At 46.2% G+C, this 18,655-nt stretch overlaps 1 protein-coding gene and 1 non-coding gene across 3 annotated transcripts in view; both read left to right on the forward strand.

Annotated features, from left to right (window-relative positions):
- UTP14A (UTP14A small subunit processome component) overlaps window positions 1-18,447 on the forward strand; it is a 109,423-nt gene extending 90,976 nt beyond the window's left edge. For both annotated transcript variants that reach the window (XM_063938375.1, XM_063938374.1), the window contains exons 11-15: window positions 6,042-6,402; window positions 6,690-7,153; window positions 7,602-7,795; window positions 16,525-16,624; window positions 17,605-18,447. In XM_063938375.1, the coding sequence (XP_063794445.1) occupies window positions 6,042-6,402; window positions 6,690-7,153; window positions 7,602-7,795; window positions 16,525-16,624; window positions 17,605-17,898 (1,413 nt within the window). In that variant the 3' untranslated portion in view covers window positions 17,899-18,447. The remainder of the gene's footprint in view (window positions 1-6,041; window positions 6,403-6,689; window positions 7,154-7,601; window positions 7,796-16,524; window positions 16,625-17,604) is intronic.
- Window positions 1,503-1,623, forward strand: LOC134953795 (U5 spliceosomal RNA). Its single transcript, XR_010185787.1, has one exon. It is a non-coding gene; the product is annotated as a U5 spliceosomal RNA (small nuclear RNA).
- Window positions 18,448-18,655: the final 208 nt, after the last annotated feature.

Consider the following 18,655-nt stretch of genomic DNA (forward strand, 5'->3'; position numbering starts at 1 on the left):
CCACACTTGGAAAATGGAAGATTTATTAATTTTTCATTTTGATTTTTTTTTTTAATTTTTAATTTTACACTTAGCACATCCCTTCCCAGTTTCTGGAAAAACATGGGTCCGGGATGGTGCCGCTGCAAGGCAGCGCATGGCGTGTCGGTCCTCACAAAGAGCACCCTCACAGCCACAGGCAGCCCACTGTCTCCTGCAACAGCTGGACGGAGCTTACAGAAAGAAGCCCCGTCACAGCCAGGAAGAAATGATCAAAGAGCTGGACGGAGCTTACATAAAGAAGCCCCGTCACAGCCAGCAAGAAGTTATCAAAGACGAGCTGGACGGAGCTTACAGAAGAAGCCCCGTCACAGCCAGGAACAAGCTGGACGGAGCTTACAGAAAGAAGCCCCGTCGCAGCCAGGAACAAGATGACTTGAAAGCTGGACGGAGCTTACACAGAGAAGCCCCGTCGCAGCCTTGAATAGGAGGAAGGTAAGCTGGGGAACGGGGCGGTCAGCGCAGGCTGCCGCCCCGCTAGGTGGGTCACAGTGAATGCTGCTTCCACGCACCGCCCGCCACAGCGCCCAGCCGCTACGTCTGAGACTCGCTCCAGACGGCAGCGCTCCGTCCGCCCGTCCCAGCCGCTCCGTCCGGCCGACAACATCCACCCGCAGACGCTCACTAACAGCGTTAACAGGGTGACAACCGGGCCGCTGCTCCGTCCGACCGCCCAGCACCGCAGATGCCAGCCTCCCTGCAAGCCTCCCTGCAAGTCTTCCCGGCTGTTCCTGAGAAGACACAGTGTTACAGGGGGGAAGGGGGGCGGTGGAATCGGGCGACTCACTGCTGAAAGGGTATGTAAAATACATATATAAACATCAGTTATATATGCAGCCAGAGGTGACAGTAAATAATGCAGACATGTATTATAACCTGTCCTGTGATATCAGAATATTAATGATTATCATGTATAATAGGCTATTGAGCCTATATATATTAATATCTGTGATGATCACTGTATAATAGGCTATTGAGCCTATATTAATGTATGTGATTATCACTGTATAATAGGCTATTGAGCCTATATTAATGTATGTGGCTATTGAGCCTATATATTAATATCTGTAATTATCAAATAGGCTATTGAGCCTATATTAATGCTGTATAATAGCCTATTGAACATATATATATTAATGTCTGTAATTATCATAGGCTATTGAGCCTATATATATATATATATATATATATATATATATTTATTCATAGAGCATGTGTTGTACCCATACTGTGATTATACTGTATAAGAGGCTATATTAACACTGAACAATTGTAACTTGTTCAGGTGATTATTACAGTCAGCATGGCAAAGGGGCCATTTTAACATGCTTCCTGTTGTTTTTCCAGTTTGTAATTCTGGAACATTCCTGCCCTACATCTCTAAGCCACCAGAGGCGCAGGGGTGTTAGTGGGAATTTGGTTCGGGTTTCACATGCCCATGTGAATTGCTTTTCACATAAAGAATACTCTGGTTTCTCTTCAGATCGAATAAAGCTTTCGCTTTTTACTACAGATTTCCGTTGAGAGAAACAACCATGAGTTTCATATAAATATGCTTTTCAGCAATAAAATATATATATGATAATAACTTCAATAAGTCGTGCAAGTGTCTGTCCGTTGACTATTGTGGTGTCTGTCTGCATAGCGAGTAAGGCTCTAGCGCAGACTAAAAAATTGCATTGGCAATTCAAATTAAAAGAGCGGTAACGGAGTCTCGGAAGTTACTCCACCAGCACTAACGAAGGACAGTCTTTCCAAAGGGCCAATTTCCCTTTGGGTACCAGGGTGTTTATTTAACTGGTCTTATAATTTAATGCACGATTCTATGTCAAATCTCACACCGATAACTACGAGTGAGAAGGGTACATTAGTCCAGCACTCAGATAGTGCGGCCCAGTGAGTCAATGTCTACGTTTTTACAGAGACTAAGTAGACTCTAACCACTATTTAATCGTTTCCAAAATGACGCGATCCGCCATTGGTAAATGCGTCTGTGTCAAACATTATAAAGACCCAAGATACATTTGGGTCACTAGACTATGTATGGAAACAATAAACTGTTAAAAGAAGCTGCAGAGTATATCTGTAAAGCTTCTGCTAACGCCGGTTACTTCGATTCTCACTTTTCATCGTCGCTAGTTTAAGCGCGACAAGGCCAGAGCTTGTTTGGTCCTAAATTTGATATTCAGCCATTACCGCATCCAGTATCAAAACGGAAATACTTGTGCCGGCGTTTAATCCCTTTAGACTTCAGTTTTTTCAAGGCGGTGGTACAAAACAGTCACGCCTTGTAACGACAGGACGCTACAGTCAGCAAGCCAGTGGCTTGATGACCTCTTAGGCCATCTCCATTTTCCAATGTGGAAGCGCGTCTTTACACGTTACATTTGCGGGGTTTCCAGACATCAACTCATGGATGTCTCAGCTATTTACAGATTAAAGGACAAGACTGCCTCTGTCGAACGGTTTGGCAGGTTGCCATTTAGTCTCTGCTAGTTTTCAGCTGTCTTTATAACCAGGCAGTAGTACACCAACAGAGTCAGGGTTACTTATTCCCCTCTGTTTGGGGTAACAAAACCAGACAGCTCCGTCGCAGTCTCAATCAGCAAGTCACTTAATGCAGTTTGAAAATGGATTTTCTGCGGTTAGTATTTGCATATTGGAGCCACAAAACTGCATAATTTCACTTGATCTTCACAATGCGTATTTACCCATTCCGGTTTGGTCATCACAGGTTCTAGCGTTTGCAAAACGCCACAACCATTAACCATTTCAGGTCTACCATTTGGCTTCTTGTCAACGCCTCGGGTATTTACCAAAGTGATGTTGGTGATGATGGCTCATCTCAGAGACCTGCCAGTGACAATCGTTCCATACTTAGACGATCTGCTCATAAGAACTCTGTCTCAACAAAGTTCCTTTAACTTGCGCTACTAATGTATACTGCGGTGGCAGATCAAGTTCAAAAATAATCGCATCTAATTCCGTCTAAACGACGTCAATTCCTAGGTAAGATTATAAATACGGTAAATCGAAGACATTTACCTACTACACCAGCAAGAACAAATGTACATCTAGTAATTAGTGCAAAACACGCACACTAGCGGTACATTGCTGTATTCGCCTGTTAAGAATAATGATGTGTTTCAAAGCGATTTAGTTCGCCGGCCTTCACTCGCGTTTCCCACAGAGGGGCGAGGGTGTATATAATCTGGACGAGAGTCTCAGAGGTTCAGGAGTTGTAGTTAAAAAAGATCAGCGACAGAGGTTCTGAAACGGATCACGACAGATTGCTGTCGATAAATGTCCTGGAACTCCGTGCATTTTACAATGCACTACATGCTTCGCTTTCAGTCTGACCAACAGTCAGACAACGCAACGGGAGTTGCATACACAACAACCAGGGAGAACCAAGAAGCCGCATGGCAATGCGGCAGGTAACTCGAATCCTCAATTGCCCAGAACACCATTATGTGATAATGTCAACGGGGTTCATTCCGTGAGTGGACATCTGTTAGACAGATGATCTCACCCGTCAGGATTTAGATCCTGAAAACTGGACATTAAATCCAGAGGTGTTTCATATGTGAGTCCACAGAAGGGGGTTACCCTCAAGTATACATGATGGCATCTCGCCACAATTACAAAAGCTCAGTATGTGTACAAAACAACAGATCACAAGGGCAGTGGCGGTGGAGTCTCTCACATTCGTGTGGTCATTCAGCATCGTGTATCTGGCTCCACCATTTTCCGCTGCTCTCTCCGTTGCCAAAACGGATCATAAGACAGTTCGTCACAGTCATACTAGTGATATCTCATGGGTTTCGGAGAGCTTGCTTCTCGAATCTCCAAGGAATACTTGCACACGATCTTGGCCCGCTCATAATACGTCCAGCCTGTTACAACAGGGAACGTTCTTTTACCCATAGTTACCTATGTACCTATTACCTATGTACCGCAGCTGCGGTTGACGGGGTGAGGGTTCAGACCGCCCTCTTAAGAAAAGAAATAGGGCATTACAGTATTATACCAACCATGTTACGAGCTAGTAAGCCGCTTAAGGCAGCTCATTATTACAAAATTTGGTGTGCTTACATAGGTGGTAAAGCTCGGAAGTTTCCGACATCATCCTTCAAGTTACCCGTATTCTGTTAAACGGGGTGGGATGGAAAACTGCGTTTATCTGCACTGAGGGTGCAGGTATCTGTGTGGTCAACTTATTTTCAAAGACGTTTGACTCTATTGCGTCTGTACACACCTTTCTACAAGGTGTCATCAAAGTGCAGCCTCCATTTATCCCACCTACAGCGCCAGGTGACTTGAGGTTGGGTTCAGATTTCTTACAGTTTTCATATTTTGAACCCTTACAATAAATGGGGATTAAGTTTCTCACTTGGGAAAACATTTTTCTTCTAGCCTTAGCTTCGGCAAGGGTTTTGTTTTCATATTTGGGTGCCTTGTATTCCAAGCCACCGTATTTGAGTTTTCTCATGACAAAGCAGATCTTCGGACGAATTCCGCTTTCTTATTCTTCACATCAATAAACCAATAGTGGTTCCTGTGTTGACAGCACATTCTAGAATTCTGAATGTGGTACACGCATTACGCGTTTATATATGTTCCGAACGTCTACAGTACGTGATACGGATACGTTGTTTGTTCTCTATAATGCTGCCAACTGGGGTTAGCCAGTTTCTCAGCAGACATTATCCAGTGGGATAATAATGACTACAAGTCAGGCTTACTTTAAGGCTAAGTTACAATCGCCTACGTCAGTAATAGCTCATCCCACAGGTTCTGTGGGAATGTCAGACCCAGCGGGTCGTGGAGCGTCTACGACGCGGCTACATAGCCTTCAGTGCACCACGTTTGTGCACGTTTACACGTTATGAATGGTTGCGGCATCAGCATCTAGCTTTGGCTGCCTACTGTTACAAGTGTCAAACAGCTCTCCCGCCCACGAGGGAAGCTTTGGTACGTCCCAAGAGTACTCCAGTGACCCCTAGTGGATGAAAAAGAAAATAGGATTTTGGTACTTACCAGGTAAATCCTTTTCTTTGAATCCATAGGGGGCACTGGACGCCCACCCAGAGCAGTTTTACCTGGGTTGTTTTAAGCTCAGAGGAGCTTAGGGTAACACGTTTTACCTGGTTTGTATTAAGCTCAAAGGAGCTTATGGTAACACATTTTAACCGATTGGTTCAAACTATAAAGGTCTATGGGTTATGCTGTCAACTGTTTAGTTGACACTAACGTTATGGGTCAACTTTGTTGTTGTCCGTTATGTTATAGGAATTCTCCATTGTCAACCTCTCTATAGTAGTTCGCTCAGTAAAAACACTGGGTTCGTACACTGAGGTACTCTAGGGATATGGAGGGGTGGAGAGTTCTAAATTTAAATATTCAGTGCCTTTGTTCTGCTACGCCGCCCATATCCCAAGAGTACTCCAGTGCCCCCTATGGATTCAAAGAAAAGGATTTACCTGGTAAGTACCAAAATCCTATTTTTGTTCAAAACATTTAAGCTTGCAGCCCGCCTTCATGAGACCCCAGATCTCCGCAAGTTGCCACATTAGCCACACACAACAGGGTCTTATATAGCCTTGACTTGACTTTAGTTTGCTAGATACATCCATCTTTGCAGTATATAACTGTTGATGGTACGGTTTCGCTGATCCGTGAGATGCCTGTGCGGAGTGTGGGTCATGTAAATTAGCATATTCTGCAGTGTCGCTGGGTTGAGAGTTATATAGTGAAAGTAGCAGTGTCCCCCTTCAGTGCAGAGTAATTATGCTCACGTCAACAGGACCTCGGCAAAACCACTGGGCGCTTGCCCACACAGCTGTCACCCTCTCCGTAAGCAGGAGTTTATCGCCGTCTTCCTCCAATTTACATTGAAGCCTCTTCTATGAATCTTCTACTTTTTAAAATAAAATGTAAACTCAGTGTAGTTCTTTACGCTTCTTATTTGCTGTTGCGTTTTCTCTGTAACCCCCGTCTAGGCTCGCAAAGCCATGCAGGAGCAGCTGCAGCAGAATAAGGAGCTGACGAGGAAAATCGAGGTTCTGTCGGAGAGCGAGGAAAGCGAGAAAGAGGAGGAGATCATCCCGGATTTTGTCAATGAGGCGCAAATGACCCTGGAGGGGCCGAATCCCTGGATGACGGGGAAACTGCGGAATGATGAGAAGGATTTGGGGGTTAAGGAGGGAGAGGAGGAGTTGCAGATAGAGGCCGAAGTGGACACCCGGACTGATGAGCCGGAAGAGGATCAAGAATCGGAAGAAGAGACTTTGCTGAAGGAGTTTGAAGACAAAAGACGTCTTCGGAAAGAGGAGGAACAGGAATCATTGGAGAATGAGCAAAGTGAGTAACACTTTTTATATCTTGGCTGAGTTATACAAAAACGTCCATTTTTACTGAATTTGAAACGTGTATATTATTAATTCCCCATTGACTGCTGTCATTCTTTTGCGCCCAGTTCCCGGCCGACGTATCTGAAACAGACACAAAGTTTTCCTCGTTGCTGTTTATTATCTGCGTTGCATTTAGCTGCCTTTGTTTTATATGAGCGTAATTGTGTGATCACGTTAGCCCGCGTGCAAGACCGTTATTTCCTGGTAACATGTCGCAAACATTGTCACGTTCTACAGGGAACAGCCATCTTGTTATTGTGGAGGACCTAGCAGCGAAACAGGCCTCGGAGTTCAGCGGTGTCTTCCATAGGCTGCTGGAGCAGAACAGGATAGACAAAGCTGCGGCAGGGAAGAGCGTGGTGATTGAAGCCGACGAGCCGGAGGAAGGAGACGCGGAAGAGCTGGAAGTAGCCGTAGCAGAAGGCCCGTTAATGATCGCCAGCCTGGAACGGAATCAGAGTTTAGGGGCTGTAGAGGCCCTTGGGGAGCAGGAGTTTAATGATGAAGAGATAACGCAGCCAGAGACCCCTCGCAAGAAGAAACCCAAAAATAAGGTCTCACAACCAGAGGATCACAAGCAAGCGAAGAAACCTAAACTCATCGACCATAACGAGATCCTGCCTGTGAAGGCGCGGAGGGTCCAGACGCCGCTGCTTCCCACCACCGTGGAGGAAGAGGAGGAGACGAATATTGGCAATACGGTAAGGTTCAAGTAACTATAAATTGCAGATGCTTATAAATAACGCACAAAGCCATAGTTTGGAATTGCGGACTTGTATTTTGTATCACATCCCCATTGATGATACATATAGTACTCGTCCCCAGATTGCACATGTAATCCTTTACCCAGTTATGTGGTTAGTGTGGGCGTGTTCCGTGTGCAGTAAAACTTGGGGAGAACATACAAACTCTACACAATGCTTTGGATGGGATTGAACACACGATCACAGTGATGCAAAACTGAAATGCTAACCACTGTGCCACCTAGCTACCTATATGTATACTTATTATGTAAACAGTTCAAACCCATCGTGACATCCAGCACTACTGCAGTGGGAAAACTCAGCGCAGGTGGAGCACACCGCGGCACCAACGTCCCACCTTTTGTAGATATCGCCTGCGTTGTTATCTTCCTATTTCCTTACGCAGGAGGAAGACGGGGAGACAGAGCAAAAGATGATTATTCAGGAAGCGTTTGCAGGTGACGATGTCATCAGCGACTTCCTAAAAGAGAAGCGAGCTGCAGAGGCAGCTGGGAAACCGAAGGACATCAGCCTGGTGCTGCCGGGCTGGGGGGAGTGGGGCGGCACTAACGTTAAAGTCAGCAAGAAGAAACGCCAAAGGTAAGTGCCGACCAAAGGCGACTTTGGAGGTGTCATTCAGAACTTTGAGTTTTTTTTATTTTATTTATTATAACGTCTAAATCGCTTCGTGCTTATAATGTATTGTTAATGTTACCACTCTCTCAGCCTAAAATAAAGCACTTAGTATAACTGTTATAGGGTAACTATATGTAGGATATGTGTTGTTCCTTATTTTAATGTGCGGTTAGTGGTCCCACCGGAGCCTCTGGTTCTGCTCTTCCTATGTTGTACAAGCTGCTTCATTTTGCAGGAAGCTCTTCCAGGATGCTGCGGTGTCTTTGATTCAGGTCCACTTGGAGAGTTGTAGATGGACGCTGGTGCTTGGTCTTTATTGTTCCGCTTCTCCTGAGCTCATCTTCTTGCTTGGTCAGTGATAAACTGAGGGAACAGAGACAGTTATGCTGTAACGTGGGGGGCTTCTACCCCAGTGCTTTAAGGGGGAACATAACTCATCGTCTGTGTCCCCCTACTGCCTCTGAGAATAGCACATAACTTTGTTTGAAAACTTATTTTTATTAATATTGAGGAAGGAATCGTAGCTGAGTTGTCATGTCAATCGGTCTGCAATTGGGAGGAATACCTATGGATTTTAGAATGGTCACCTTGTCAATATAACTTTGTATACAGACAACAAACCAGGCATCACGTTTACAAAGAATGACTGTAAATTTGTTAGCGACAAAGTTTTCAGATCATTCCAGATATTCCCTATGGCAGGGGTGAGGAACCTTTGGCCCTCAAGCTGTTGTTGAAATGCACATCCCAGCATGCCCTGCAACAGTTTTAGCAGGGCATGCTGGTATGTGTAGTTCAGCAACAGCTGGAGGGCCAAAGGTTCCCCATTTCTGCCCTATGGGATAGAGATCTAGGATTTGATTGGGCTGCTTTAGGAAGTTGTTAATGCTTAAGCCACTCCCATCGTGGCTTTTATTCCAGGATCTTATTCTTTCTGAAATAAATATCTTCTCCAAACTCCTACATCTCTCACAGACTGAGTTTTCCCTGTATTTCCCTTACGTCATAGAGGATACTGGGGATCCATTTAGTACCATGGGGTATAGACGGGTCCACTAGGAGCCATGGGAACTTTAAGAAGTGTGGGCTGGCTCCTCCCTCTGTGCCCCTCCTACCAGACTCAGTTTAGAAAATGTGCCCAGAGGAGCAGATCACGCTTATGGAAGCTCCTGAAGAGTTTTCTGCATTTATTTTCTCATGTTTGTTATTTTCAGGCAGGACTGGTTGGCACCAGCCTGACTGCTTCGTGAGACTTAGGGGGAGGAACGGCCCAAACTCTTGAAGGGTTAATGGTCCCGTTCCCCGCTGACAGGACACTAGCTCCTGAGGGAACTATTCGCAAGCCCCACCACAGCGAGCGTACATTCCCGCAGCACGCCGCCACCCCTAACAGAGCCAGAAGAAAAAAGAGTGGTGAGTACTAAGCCGGCGTCCCGGATAGCGGGTCGCCGGCCATTATTGCGGCATGAGGGTACGGAGACTCACAGCTTCTAACCAGGGCGGATTGCGCCCCCAGACTCAGTACACAACTGCGTCTCAGTACACAGTACCCAGACTGACAATCAAAGCCTTAAAACGAATCTGTCTCCATTTTAAGCACAAAATTACCTCAGCCAGTATAAAAAATGCGGGAAGACCGCGCGCCATTGAAGGGGCGGGGCTTCACTATGACAGGATCCAGCAGCTCACCAGCGCCATTTTCCCTCTGCAGTGGACACAGACGCTGACTGTCAGGGACGTGCAGCTCCTCCGGCGTGACTCCAGATTACCTTACCTTACCAGGGGATCATAGCAGGGGGGGAGCGATTATTAGTGTACTGTGGGGGTTATTCCGACTCGATCGCTCGCTGCGGCGCACGCCAGCTTTCGTTGCCTAGCGATCGCCTCTGAGACAGAGGCGGTCGCTGGGCGGGAGGGGCTGAACGTCGGCGTTAAGCCGCTGTTTAGGGGGAGTGGTCCGGCCAACGCAGGCGTGGCCGGACTGTTGGGGGGCAGGCCACGGGGGCTGCGTGACATCTCAGCGGCAGTTACTCCTCAAATACAAAGGCATCGCCGCTGTGCGATGCGTTTGCATTTGTGCGAGGGGGACGGCACTGACATGCGACAGACTAGCCCTGTACTGGACGTCCCCCCGCATGTCAGGGAACATGATCGTAGCTGTGCTAAATTTAGCACAGCTACCATCAACTCGGAATGACCCCCTAAGTCCCCAATCTGGGTACTTAGTCTGCGACCCGGCTAAGCTTGGCATTAGAGAGAAGGGTGCAGAGTGCTGGCTCCAATATCTGTGTCTCCCTGAAAGGGCTCTTTGTGGGTTAATTGTGTTTTTAACCTTTCCTGTGTGTGTGTGCTGTCACATTGACAATATGTCAGGCAAAGAGTGTGTTTCATGTACGGCAGAGTGTTCCTCTTCCCCAGGGAGCTTACTACTATGTACTCAGTGTAGTGCACCTTCCCAGGCTAGCGGGGCTGAACCAAGGAAGGAATGATTTCCAATATCTCTAATAAATTGTCCCGCCATGAGAAAGAGACGCAATACTTAACACAGTCTGTGGATGAGATTATGAACAGAGACTCAGTCCCCTAACCAGCGTCCCAGTCCCCTTCCATTTGTCCACAAAAACGAACTCTGGCCCATATCCTGCAGTCTGTCTCTGACGCTGACAGGTCAGACACGGTGGAGGGGGAGGTGGAACGTGGGGGGGGGGGGTTGGGGTGGTATTCCTGATAAGGTGACAGAGGAGTGTGGGGAATCTTATTTTGATGTAAAATTGAATACCCTGTTTGAAGAACCGTGGGTTAATCCTGATAAGAAATTTCAAATCCCTGAAAGGTTACTCTCATCCTTTCCTTTTCCTCCTGATAGTGGACGCATCAGTATCCAGGCTGTTACGGCCTCCCTGAAAGACACAGCTGATCGTAGAATTGAGACTACACTCAAATCTTTGTACACAGCTGCTGGGGTGGCCCAGAGACACACTATTGCATGAGCGTGGATTACTAAACCCATTGCTAAATGGTCAGGTAACCTAATTGAGGGGTTAGATTCCTTATCTAGGGGGGAGTTTGTTTTACTCCAACATATACAGGACTCTGCGAACTTTATGGTGGAAGCCATAAAAGAAATAACTTGCTTAATGCACGCACCACCGCTATGGCAGTGTCAGCATGCAGGGGCTTATGGCTACGCCAGTGGACTGCTGATGAGGAATCCAGGAAAGGAGTGGAAGGTCTACCATTTACAGTAGAGGCCTTATTTGGAGATGAACTGAATAAATGGATCTCCAAAGCTACTGCGGGTAAGTCCACTTATCTTCCTTCCGCAGCTCCCCCAATCAGGAAGGCCTACTCAGCTTCCAGTTTGCAGTCCTTTTGGACAGCCGAGTTTAGGGCAAAACCAGAGGTTCTTCTACAGCCACCAGAGGCAAAACCACGCAAACCAGCAACTGCCGTTTCTCAGGAACAGAGTTCAAGCTCTGCTTCCTCAAAGCCTTCAGCATGACGGTGGACCGCTATGCCTGGAAGACTGGCGGGTGGGAGCACGGCTAAAATTCTTCAGTCACATCTGGACAAGTTCCTGCCAGGATCCCTGGGTCATAAATCTTATTTCCCAGGGCTACAGACTGGAGTTCCAGGAGCTCCTACCTCACAGATTCTTCAAATCAGGCTTACCAGTTTCACAGGAGGCAAGTATAACTTTACAGGACGCCATTCAGAAACTGGTGCAGACTCAGGTCCTTGTTCCAGTTCCACCTCATCTGCAAAACAAGGGGTATTATGCCAACTTGTTTGTAGTACCGAAACCGGACGGTTCGGTAAGACCAATTTTGAACCTCAAGTCGTTGAACCTGTACTTATGGATGTTCAAATTCAAGATGGAGTCTCTGAGTGCGGTGATCTCATGTCTGGAGGAAGGGGAATTCCTAGTGTCTCTGGATATCAAGGATGTGTACCTTCATATTCCGATCTGGCCGCCTCATGAGGCTTATCTACGGTTTGCACTGCAGGACTGTCCCTACCAGTTCCAGGCCCTGCCATTTGGTCTCTCCAATGCACCGAGGGTGTTCACCAAGGTGATGCCAGAGATGATGTTCCTCCTCCGCAAACAGGGAGTGAACATAATTCCGTACCTGGACGATTTTCTGATAAAGGCGCTGTCCAGTAAGAGGTTGTTGGACAACATTGCCCTCTCAACCCAACTACTCCGGGATCACGGGTGGATTCTGAACCTTCTGAAATCTCACCTAGAGCCAACACGGAGGCTTCCATTCCTGGGAATGATACTGGACACAGAGTAGCAGAAAGTGTTCTTTCCGTTGGAAAAGGCATTGGTAATCCAGTCGATGGTTCGGGATGTCCTGAAACCAAGCCAGATATCGGTGCATCCATGCATTCGCCTTCTGGGGAAAATGGTAGACTCTCTTACGAGGCACTTCAGTACGGAAGGTTTCATGCAAGACCTTTCCAACTCAATCTGCTGGACAAATGGTCCGGATCGCATCTTCACATGCACCAGAGGATCCGTCCGTCACCAAGAGCCAGGATTTCTCTTCTATAGTGGCTCCAGACCTCTCACCTAATCGAGGGTCGACGGTTCGGAATTCGAAATTGGATTCTGCTAACCACAGACGCAAGCCTCAGAGGTTGGGGTGCAGTTCCAGGGAAGATGGTCAAGTCAGGAAGTCGCCCTTCCAATCAACATACTGAAACTCAGGGCTATATACAACGCCCTTCTGCACGCCTCATATCTTCTTCAAGATCAAGCCATTCAAGTTCAGTCGGACAATGTGAGGGCGGTAACGTACATAAACCGACAGGGCAGAACGAAAAGCAGAGCAGCAATGTCAGAGGTGACAAGAATTCTCCTCTGGTCAGAAAAACATGCTGTGGCGTAGTCAGCGGTCTTCATTCCGGGAGTAGACAACTGGGAAGCACACTTCCTCAGCAGACACGATCTGCACCCCGGGAAGTGGGGCCTTCACCCGGAGGTGTTCAGGTGCTTGACACGTCGGTGGGGATATCCACAAATCGAAATGTCGGTGGGGATATCCACAAATCGACATGATGGCCTTTCGTCTCAACAAGGAGCTCAAGCGGTATTGTTCCAGGTCGAGAGACCCACAGGCAGTGGCGGTACACGCTCTGACGTCTCCATGGGTCTATCAGATGGTGTACGTGTTTCCTCCACTTCCTCTGATCCTAAGGATTCTAAAAAGAAGGTTTCAAGCAATTCTCATTGCTCCGGACTAGCCAAGAAGGGCCTGGTATGCGGACCTTCTAGAGATGCTAATCGAAGATCCGTGGCCTCTACCTCTTCGCGCGGATTTTCTGCAACAGGGCCCGTTCGTCTATCAAGACTTACCGCGGCTACGTTTAACGGCATGGAAGTTGTTGAATGGCTGATTCTAGCTCGGAGAGGTCATCCCGAATGTGATACAAGCCAGAAAGGGGGTAACGTCTAAACATTACCACCGTATTTGGAAGAAATACGTCTCTTGGTGTGAGAGCAGAAAATATTCTGCGGCGGAATTTCATCTGGGACGTTAACTGCTTTTTCTGCAGTCAGGTGTGGATGTGGGCCTACGTCTGGGCTCCATAAAAGTCCAGATTTCGGCATTGTCCATTTTCTTTCAGAAAAAATTGGCTTCCATCCCTGAGGTCCAGACGTTCTTGAAAGGTATTCTGCACATCCAACCTCCCTTTGTGCCTCCCACGGCACCTTGGGATCTCAATTTGGTGCTGTGGTCCTGCAATCGGACTGGTTTGAACTGTTACAGGAGGTAGATATAAAATATCTTACGTGGGAGACTGTCACACTGTTGGCCTTGGCTTCGGCAAGACGTGTGTCGGAGCTTGGGGCGTTGTCTCACAAGAGCCCCTATTTAATCTTCCATGAGGACAGAGCTGTACTCGGGACTAGTCAGCAATTTCTTCCTAAGGTGGTGTCTGCATCAACCAACCTATTGTTGTTCCGGTTGTTAACGACACCTCTGCTACTTCAAAGTTTTTGGATGTTGTGAGGGCTTTGAAGGTGTATGTAAAGCGTACAGCTCGTCACAGAAAATCGGACTCGTTGTTCGTTCTTTATGATCCCAATAAAATTGGGTGTCCTGCTTCAAAGTAGTCCATTGCACGCTGGATCAGGCTTGCTTATTTCACGGCAGGATTGCCGGTGCCAAAATCTGTACAGGCCCACTCTACTCGGTTGGTGGGTTCTTCTTGGCCGGATGCCCGGGGTATCTCGGCTTTACAACTCTGCCAGACAGCTACTTGGTCAGGTTCGAACACGTTTGCTAAGTTCTACAAGTTCGATACTTTGGCCTCTGAGGTCCTTCAGTTTGGTCAATTAGTTCTGCAAGAACCTCAGCACTCTCCCACCAGGTTTGGGAGCTTTGGTACTTCCCCATGATACTAAATGAATCCCCAATATCCTCTAGGACGTAAGAGAAAATAGGATTTTAATTACCTACCGGTAAATCCTTTTCTCGTAGTCCTTAGGGGATACTGGGCGCCTGCCCAGCGCTTCGTTCTTCCTGCACTGTTACTTGGTTAAGTATTGTTGTTTGGTTCAGCTGTTGCTGTTTCTGTTCCAAGTTTGGTTAGCTTGGCTTTCCTCTTGTTTGTGTGTGCTGGTTCGGAATCTCACCACTATCCTTTTATATCCTTCTCTCAAAGTATGTCCATCTCCTCGGCCACAGTTTCCTAGACTGAGTCTGGTAGGAGGGGCATAGAGGGAGGAGCCAGCCCACACGATTAAACTCTTAAAGTGCCCATGGCTCCTAGTGGACCCGTCTATACTCCCATGGTACTAATGTGGACCCCAGCATCCTCTACGGACTACGAGAAAAAGATTTACCGGTAGGTAATTAAAATCCTATTCTTGTTCTGTCCGTTTTGTTCTCTGTTATGTAAGGTTTTGATAATCACAAGAGCGTGTACTAACATCTCTGAGAACGTTGCATTTATCTCCAAATCAGCCGCGACACTTTCGTTCAGACACGCTCTCCAAACAATGCATTATGCGAACGATGATGGCAGCTAATTGGGGCTTATTTAGGCTCATAACGGAGACCAGAGTGAGATTGGATGGATCTCTTTTATAACAGAATTTACTGCGACAACAATAAAAACATTGAAACTTTGGGGCAGAATTCTATAGCATCTGCGGCTTTCTTGTTTACAATGTCATTCGCGAATTGGCGTCTTAGCCTGGGCCAACGATCCAGCCGCAAATAGCTGCATAATAGACAGGAGGGACATTACGCAAACTGAATTTCTCCCACAAAATAATTATCCAGTTTCTTTCCTTTCCGCGTGTTGCGCCAACGTAATCCACGGCGCTGTGTAATCGTTCCCCCATCCTGTAATCTAACAGCTTGTCAATAACAGAGTAAGGACGAGCCTGAACTTTTTTTCAGCTCTTTACTTCAAGGGTTAGCGCCTACTCTTTTACTGAAGGCGCATTTCTACTTTGAAAATATTTTAATTTAAATTGCAGAGTGAATAAAATCCAGGTTTAAAGTGTTCGGATGGTAAGATCTCTCCCCAATGTGCACGCTTAGAGGATGCCTGGATTTTCTAATTATTATTTACCATCTCTGCATTTCAGAATAATTCCTGGTGGACCTCCACCCCCTAACATTAATGCGCTCATAAAGTATATTTCTACGCCCCCTGAAGACTTCCGTATGGCTGTGTTGTATCTCATTATGTGCTAGAGTGTTGACTTTGTTGACGGTGACTTTTCAGTTCAGATGAAGCCGTCCCTGCTTGATCAAGCAAATTATTGAAAAAAAAAAAAGTTGCGATTGTTTTATCTTGAGAAATATCTGAAGTGAGCGCAGTGATGTCGCCTCTCTCCGAAGCCTCCTTAGTGCAGAAATAAGAAACACATATTAATATGAATATTGCTGGTTCTTGGAAATACTTTGGGGACCGTAAAAGCTGCTAACGGTGGTATTTTGCTTTGGAAATAACTTGAAGAACATAAATTAGGAAGATTCCCATGTGTGGCTGCTTAGCTGGTCTCTCGTTGCACTTCGGTTAACACGCAACACCCGGTGTACAGGGACTGCTTGTTCAACAGCGTCTGGGGAGTGTAAGTCAGTGTTTTTTAAGTTTATTAATTAGCTAGAGGTGAGTTCATGGTACGGGAATCTGCGGCAGGAACAAAGTGGGAAGTAGAAAATGAATAAATAACATTTATCTCATGTTAACGCTTTTGCTACTGGATGGGAAGAACCGGGTGAGTTTGCTGCACAGTGTTTTTCTGTTCTGCTGTCAGCAAAGTGTATTTAATCACACAACACGACATCTCCTAGCACTCGCTAACCTCTTAACGCGACGGAGTCTGCGTCATGTGATTCAATCATTAAAGGGTCTTCCCTAATAAGAGAATCTGTACAAGCCAATAAATAAACCAGACGTCTTTATATTCCTGTCTACATTCTGAGCATGTCAGCTGTGTTGTCGTATCATCAGGCAGAGCTATCTATCTTTGTTGATTCAAAGCAGCTTTCTTTTGCAGACAACTGTATTTAATGCAGAGAATATAGCAGAGCTGTGTCCTATCTTAATAGACAATTATTGCTGATGATAGAAAGACATTGCTGAAAGGCGCAAAAAAATAAAGCAACACAGTTTAATTAGAGGGTTATATTTCATTTGTGTTTTATAATTATTATTTTTTTTAGATTTATTATTAAAGCACCCCCTGCGCCTCTGAGAAAGGATCAGCGCCTTCCGAATGTCATCATCAGCGAGAAGAGGAACATCCTGGCTGCAGCCCATCAGGTGGGAGATCTTGGTCGGCTGCTACGGTCTGTTTATGTGCATCAGGATCATAGTTCTTCCTTGTAGACTTGGGGGATATTCAATTAGTGACAAGTTTTCCGACAGTCAGAAAATCGGCACTAATTCGACCTTTGTGATTTCGCCCGTTTTTGGATCCATTTTCGCCCAAGCCTTTTTTTTTAGTGGGATGAATCGGCATGGCCGAAAACGGACCTAAAAACGGGTGAAAATTCAACAAAACGCGTGTATCGTTGGCGAATTCGCCGATACATTCGGATTTCACCCGTGCCGTATTTTTTGACCAGTTGATAAAATGGCACAGGCATTGAAAAGGTCAAATGTAAATTCGACCTAAAAATGGGCAAAAAGTGCAGTTTTTTCGACTGGTCAAAAAAACGGCACTAATTGAATACCCCCCTCGGAGGTAACACGGTAAAAAGGAAAAATGCACACTTTAAGCACTATGAACACTGGCAATCCTAACAATTATAATAAACTGTGCAATTTAACATGGAGTAAAATTGAAGTTCTTAGCATAATTTTTGGTCAAAAATGTGGGCCACCTACCACAGCCAGGTGACCTCATCAGGTAGGTCCGTAACATTCCTAGGGTTCAAGTCCCCCCAGCCAACACAGTCCAACCGTCCTAAGCCATCACACTATTATAAAGTAGCAGTTTAAGTGTTAAAAAGTGTTACATTAATATGAAGTAGCAGTGCTGTGGGAGGTGGGCCCATATTTTTGGCCAAAAATTATGCTAAGAACCTTTGTTAAATTGCAGAGTTTATTATAATTGTTCTGATTAGTAGTGTTCTTCGTGCTTAGAGTGTGCACCTGCATATTTCCTTTTTCTTCTGTGTGGCACTACAAGCCTTAGCATAGTAGCAGTTCTTATTATGTTTAGAATTAGGGTGCGCAGTCCAGCCAACACTTTAATGGGATCTCTCTCCCCAATAACCCAGCATCCGTTTCCCTTGCAGGTCAACGATCTCCCGTTCCCGTTTAACAGCCGGCATCATTTTGAGAGCAGTATCCGGGCTCCTGTGGGCAACACCTGGAACACAGAGCGGTCTGTCCAGAAGCTGACTGCTCCACGAGTCATCACCAAACGGGGACATATCATTGAGCCCATCACAGAGGACGTCTTCCAGAAACACAGCTCGGCCAAGCAACCGGCCATCAAGGCGGATAAACCAAAAACTGAATCACAACCCCGACCCCAAAAAGCATCAAATAAACGGAAGGGCAAAGTTGTAACGGACAGAAGAAGGTAACTTGACAACAATTGCTGACGAAGCCTCAGAACGTGTGCAGGGGGTCTTTTTACCAGAGGGTTTGGATGTCAAGGAGGACAATAGTTCCCACGCCCAGCGACCACCCCGGCAGACTAGACCAATGTATGATAAATCCCGATGACTTGGTTAGCGATCTCCTTGAAATTGGACTCACCAGCTGCTTGCTGATGTATTCGGAATGCATTGACCTATAGGGGCCAGCCTTTTATTTTCCTGCACCTTTTTTAATCCCAAAATAAGCAAGGTCTGAAGCCATAGGAATGCCCCCAAACAGCCCTTTACCCATTCCCTGGATAACCGTCATTGCCAAGTGGCCACACATGGATTTATTGTATATTACGGAGCAGCGTCCGGTCATTGTACGATATAATGAGATTGTTTTACGTACCCGCTACAATATTAAAGGAATGATCAGTAAGGCTTCCGATGGTGATACATTACCTCCTCCTTTCCATCTGCGCAGGAAATGTCCTTTCAGTCCATGTGGGTATTTATGCAGATTTAATAAAGGGCCATAACGAGAAATGATGATCTGGTAAATAATATAATATAATCTAATGGTGTGCAGATAGGATGCGGCATGTACCGCAAGTCTCCGAGGCGACCCGGGAACCGGAGGTGGTACCTGTCACAGTCATTGTATATATAGGATTCCTGCCGCTTCCGCACTATGTACATGCATGGAACAATGGCTAATGACAGACGAATGCTAAGTGTGTAGTCTGTATTTAGGAGA

The sequence above is a fragment of the Pseudophryne corroboree genome, chromosome 8 (assembly GCF_028390025.1).
Source record: "Pseudophryne corroboree isolate aPseCor3 chromosome 8, aPseCor3.hap2, whole genome shotgun sequence".
In the NCBI taxonomy this organism is placed as follows: Eukaryota; Metazoa; Chordata; class Amphibia; order Anura; family Myobatrachidae; genus Pseudophryne; species Pseudophryne corroboree.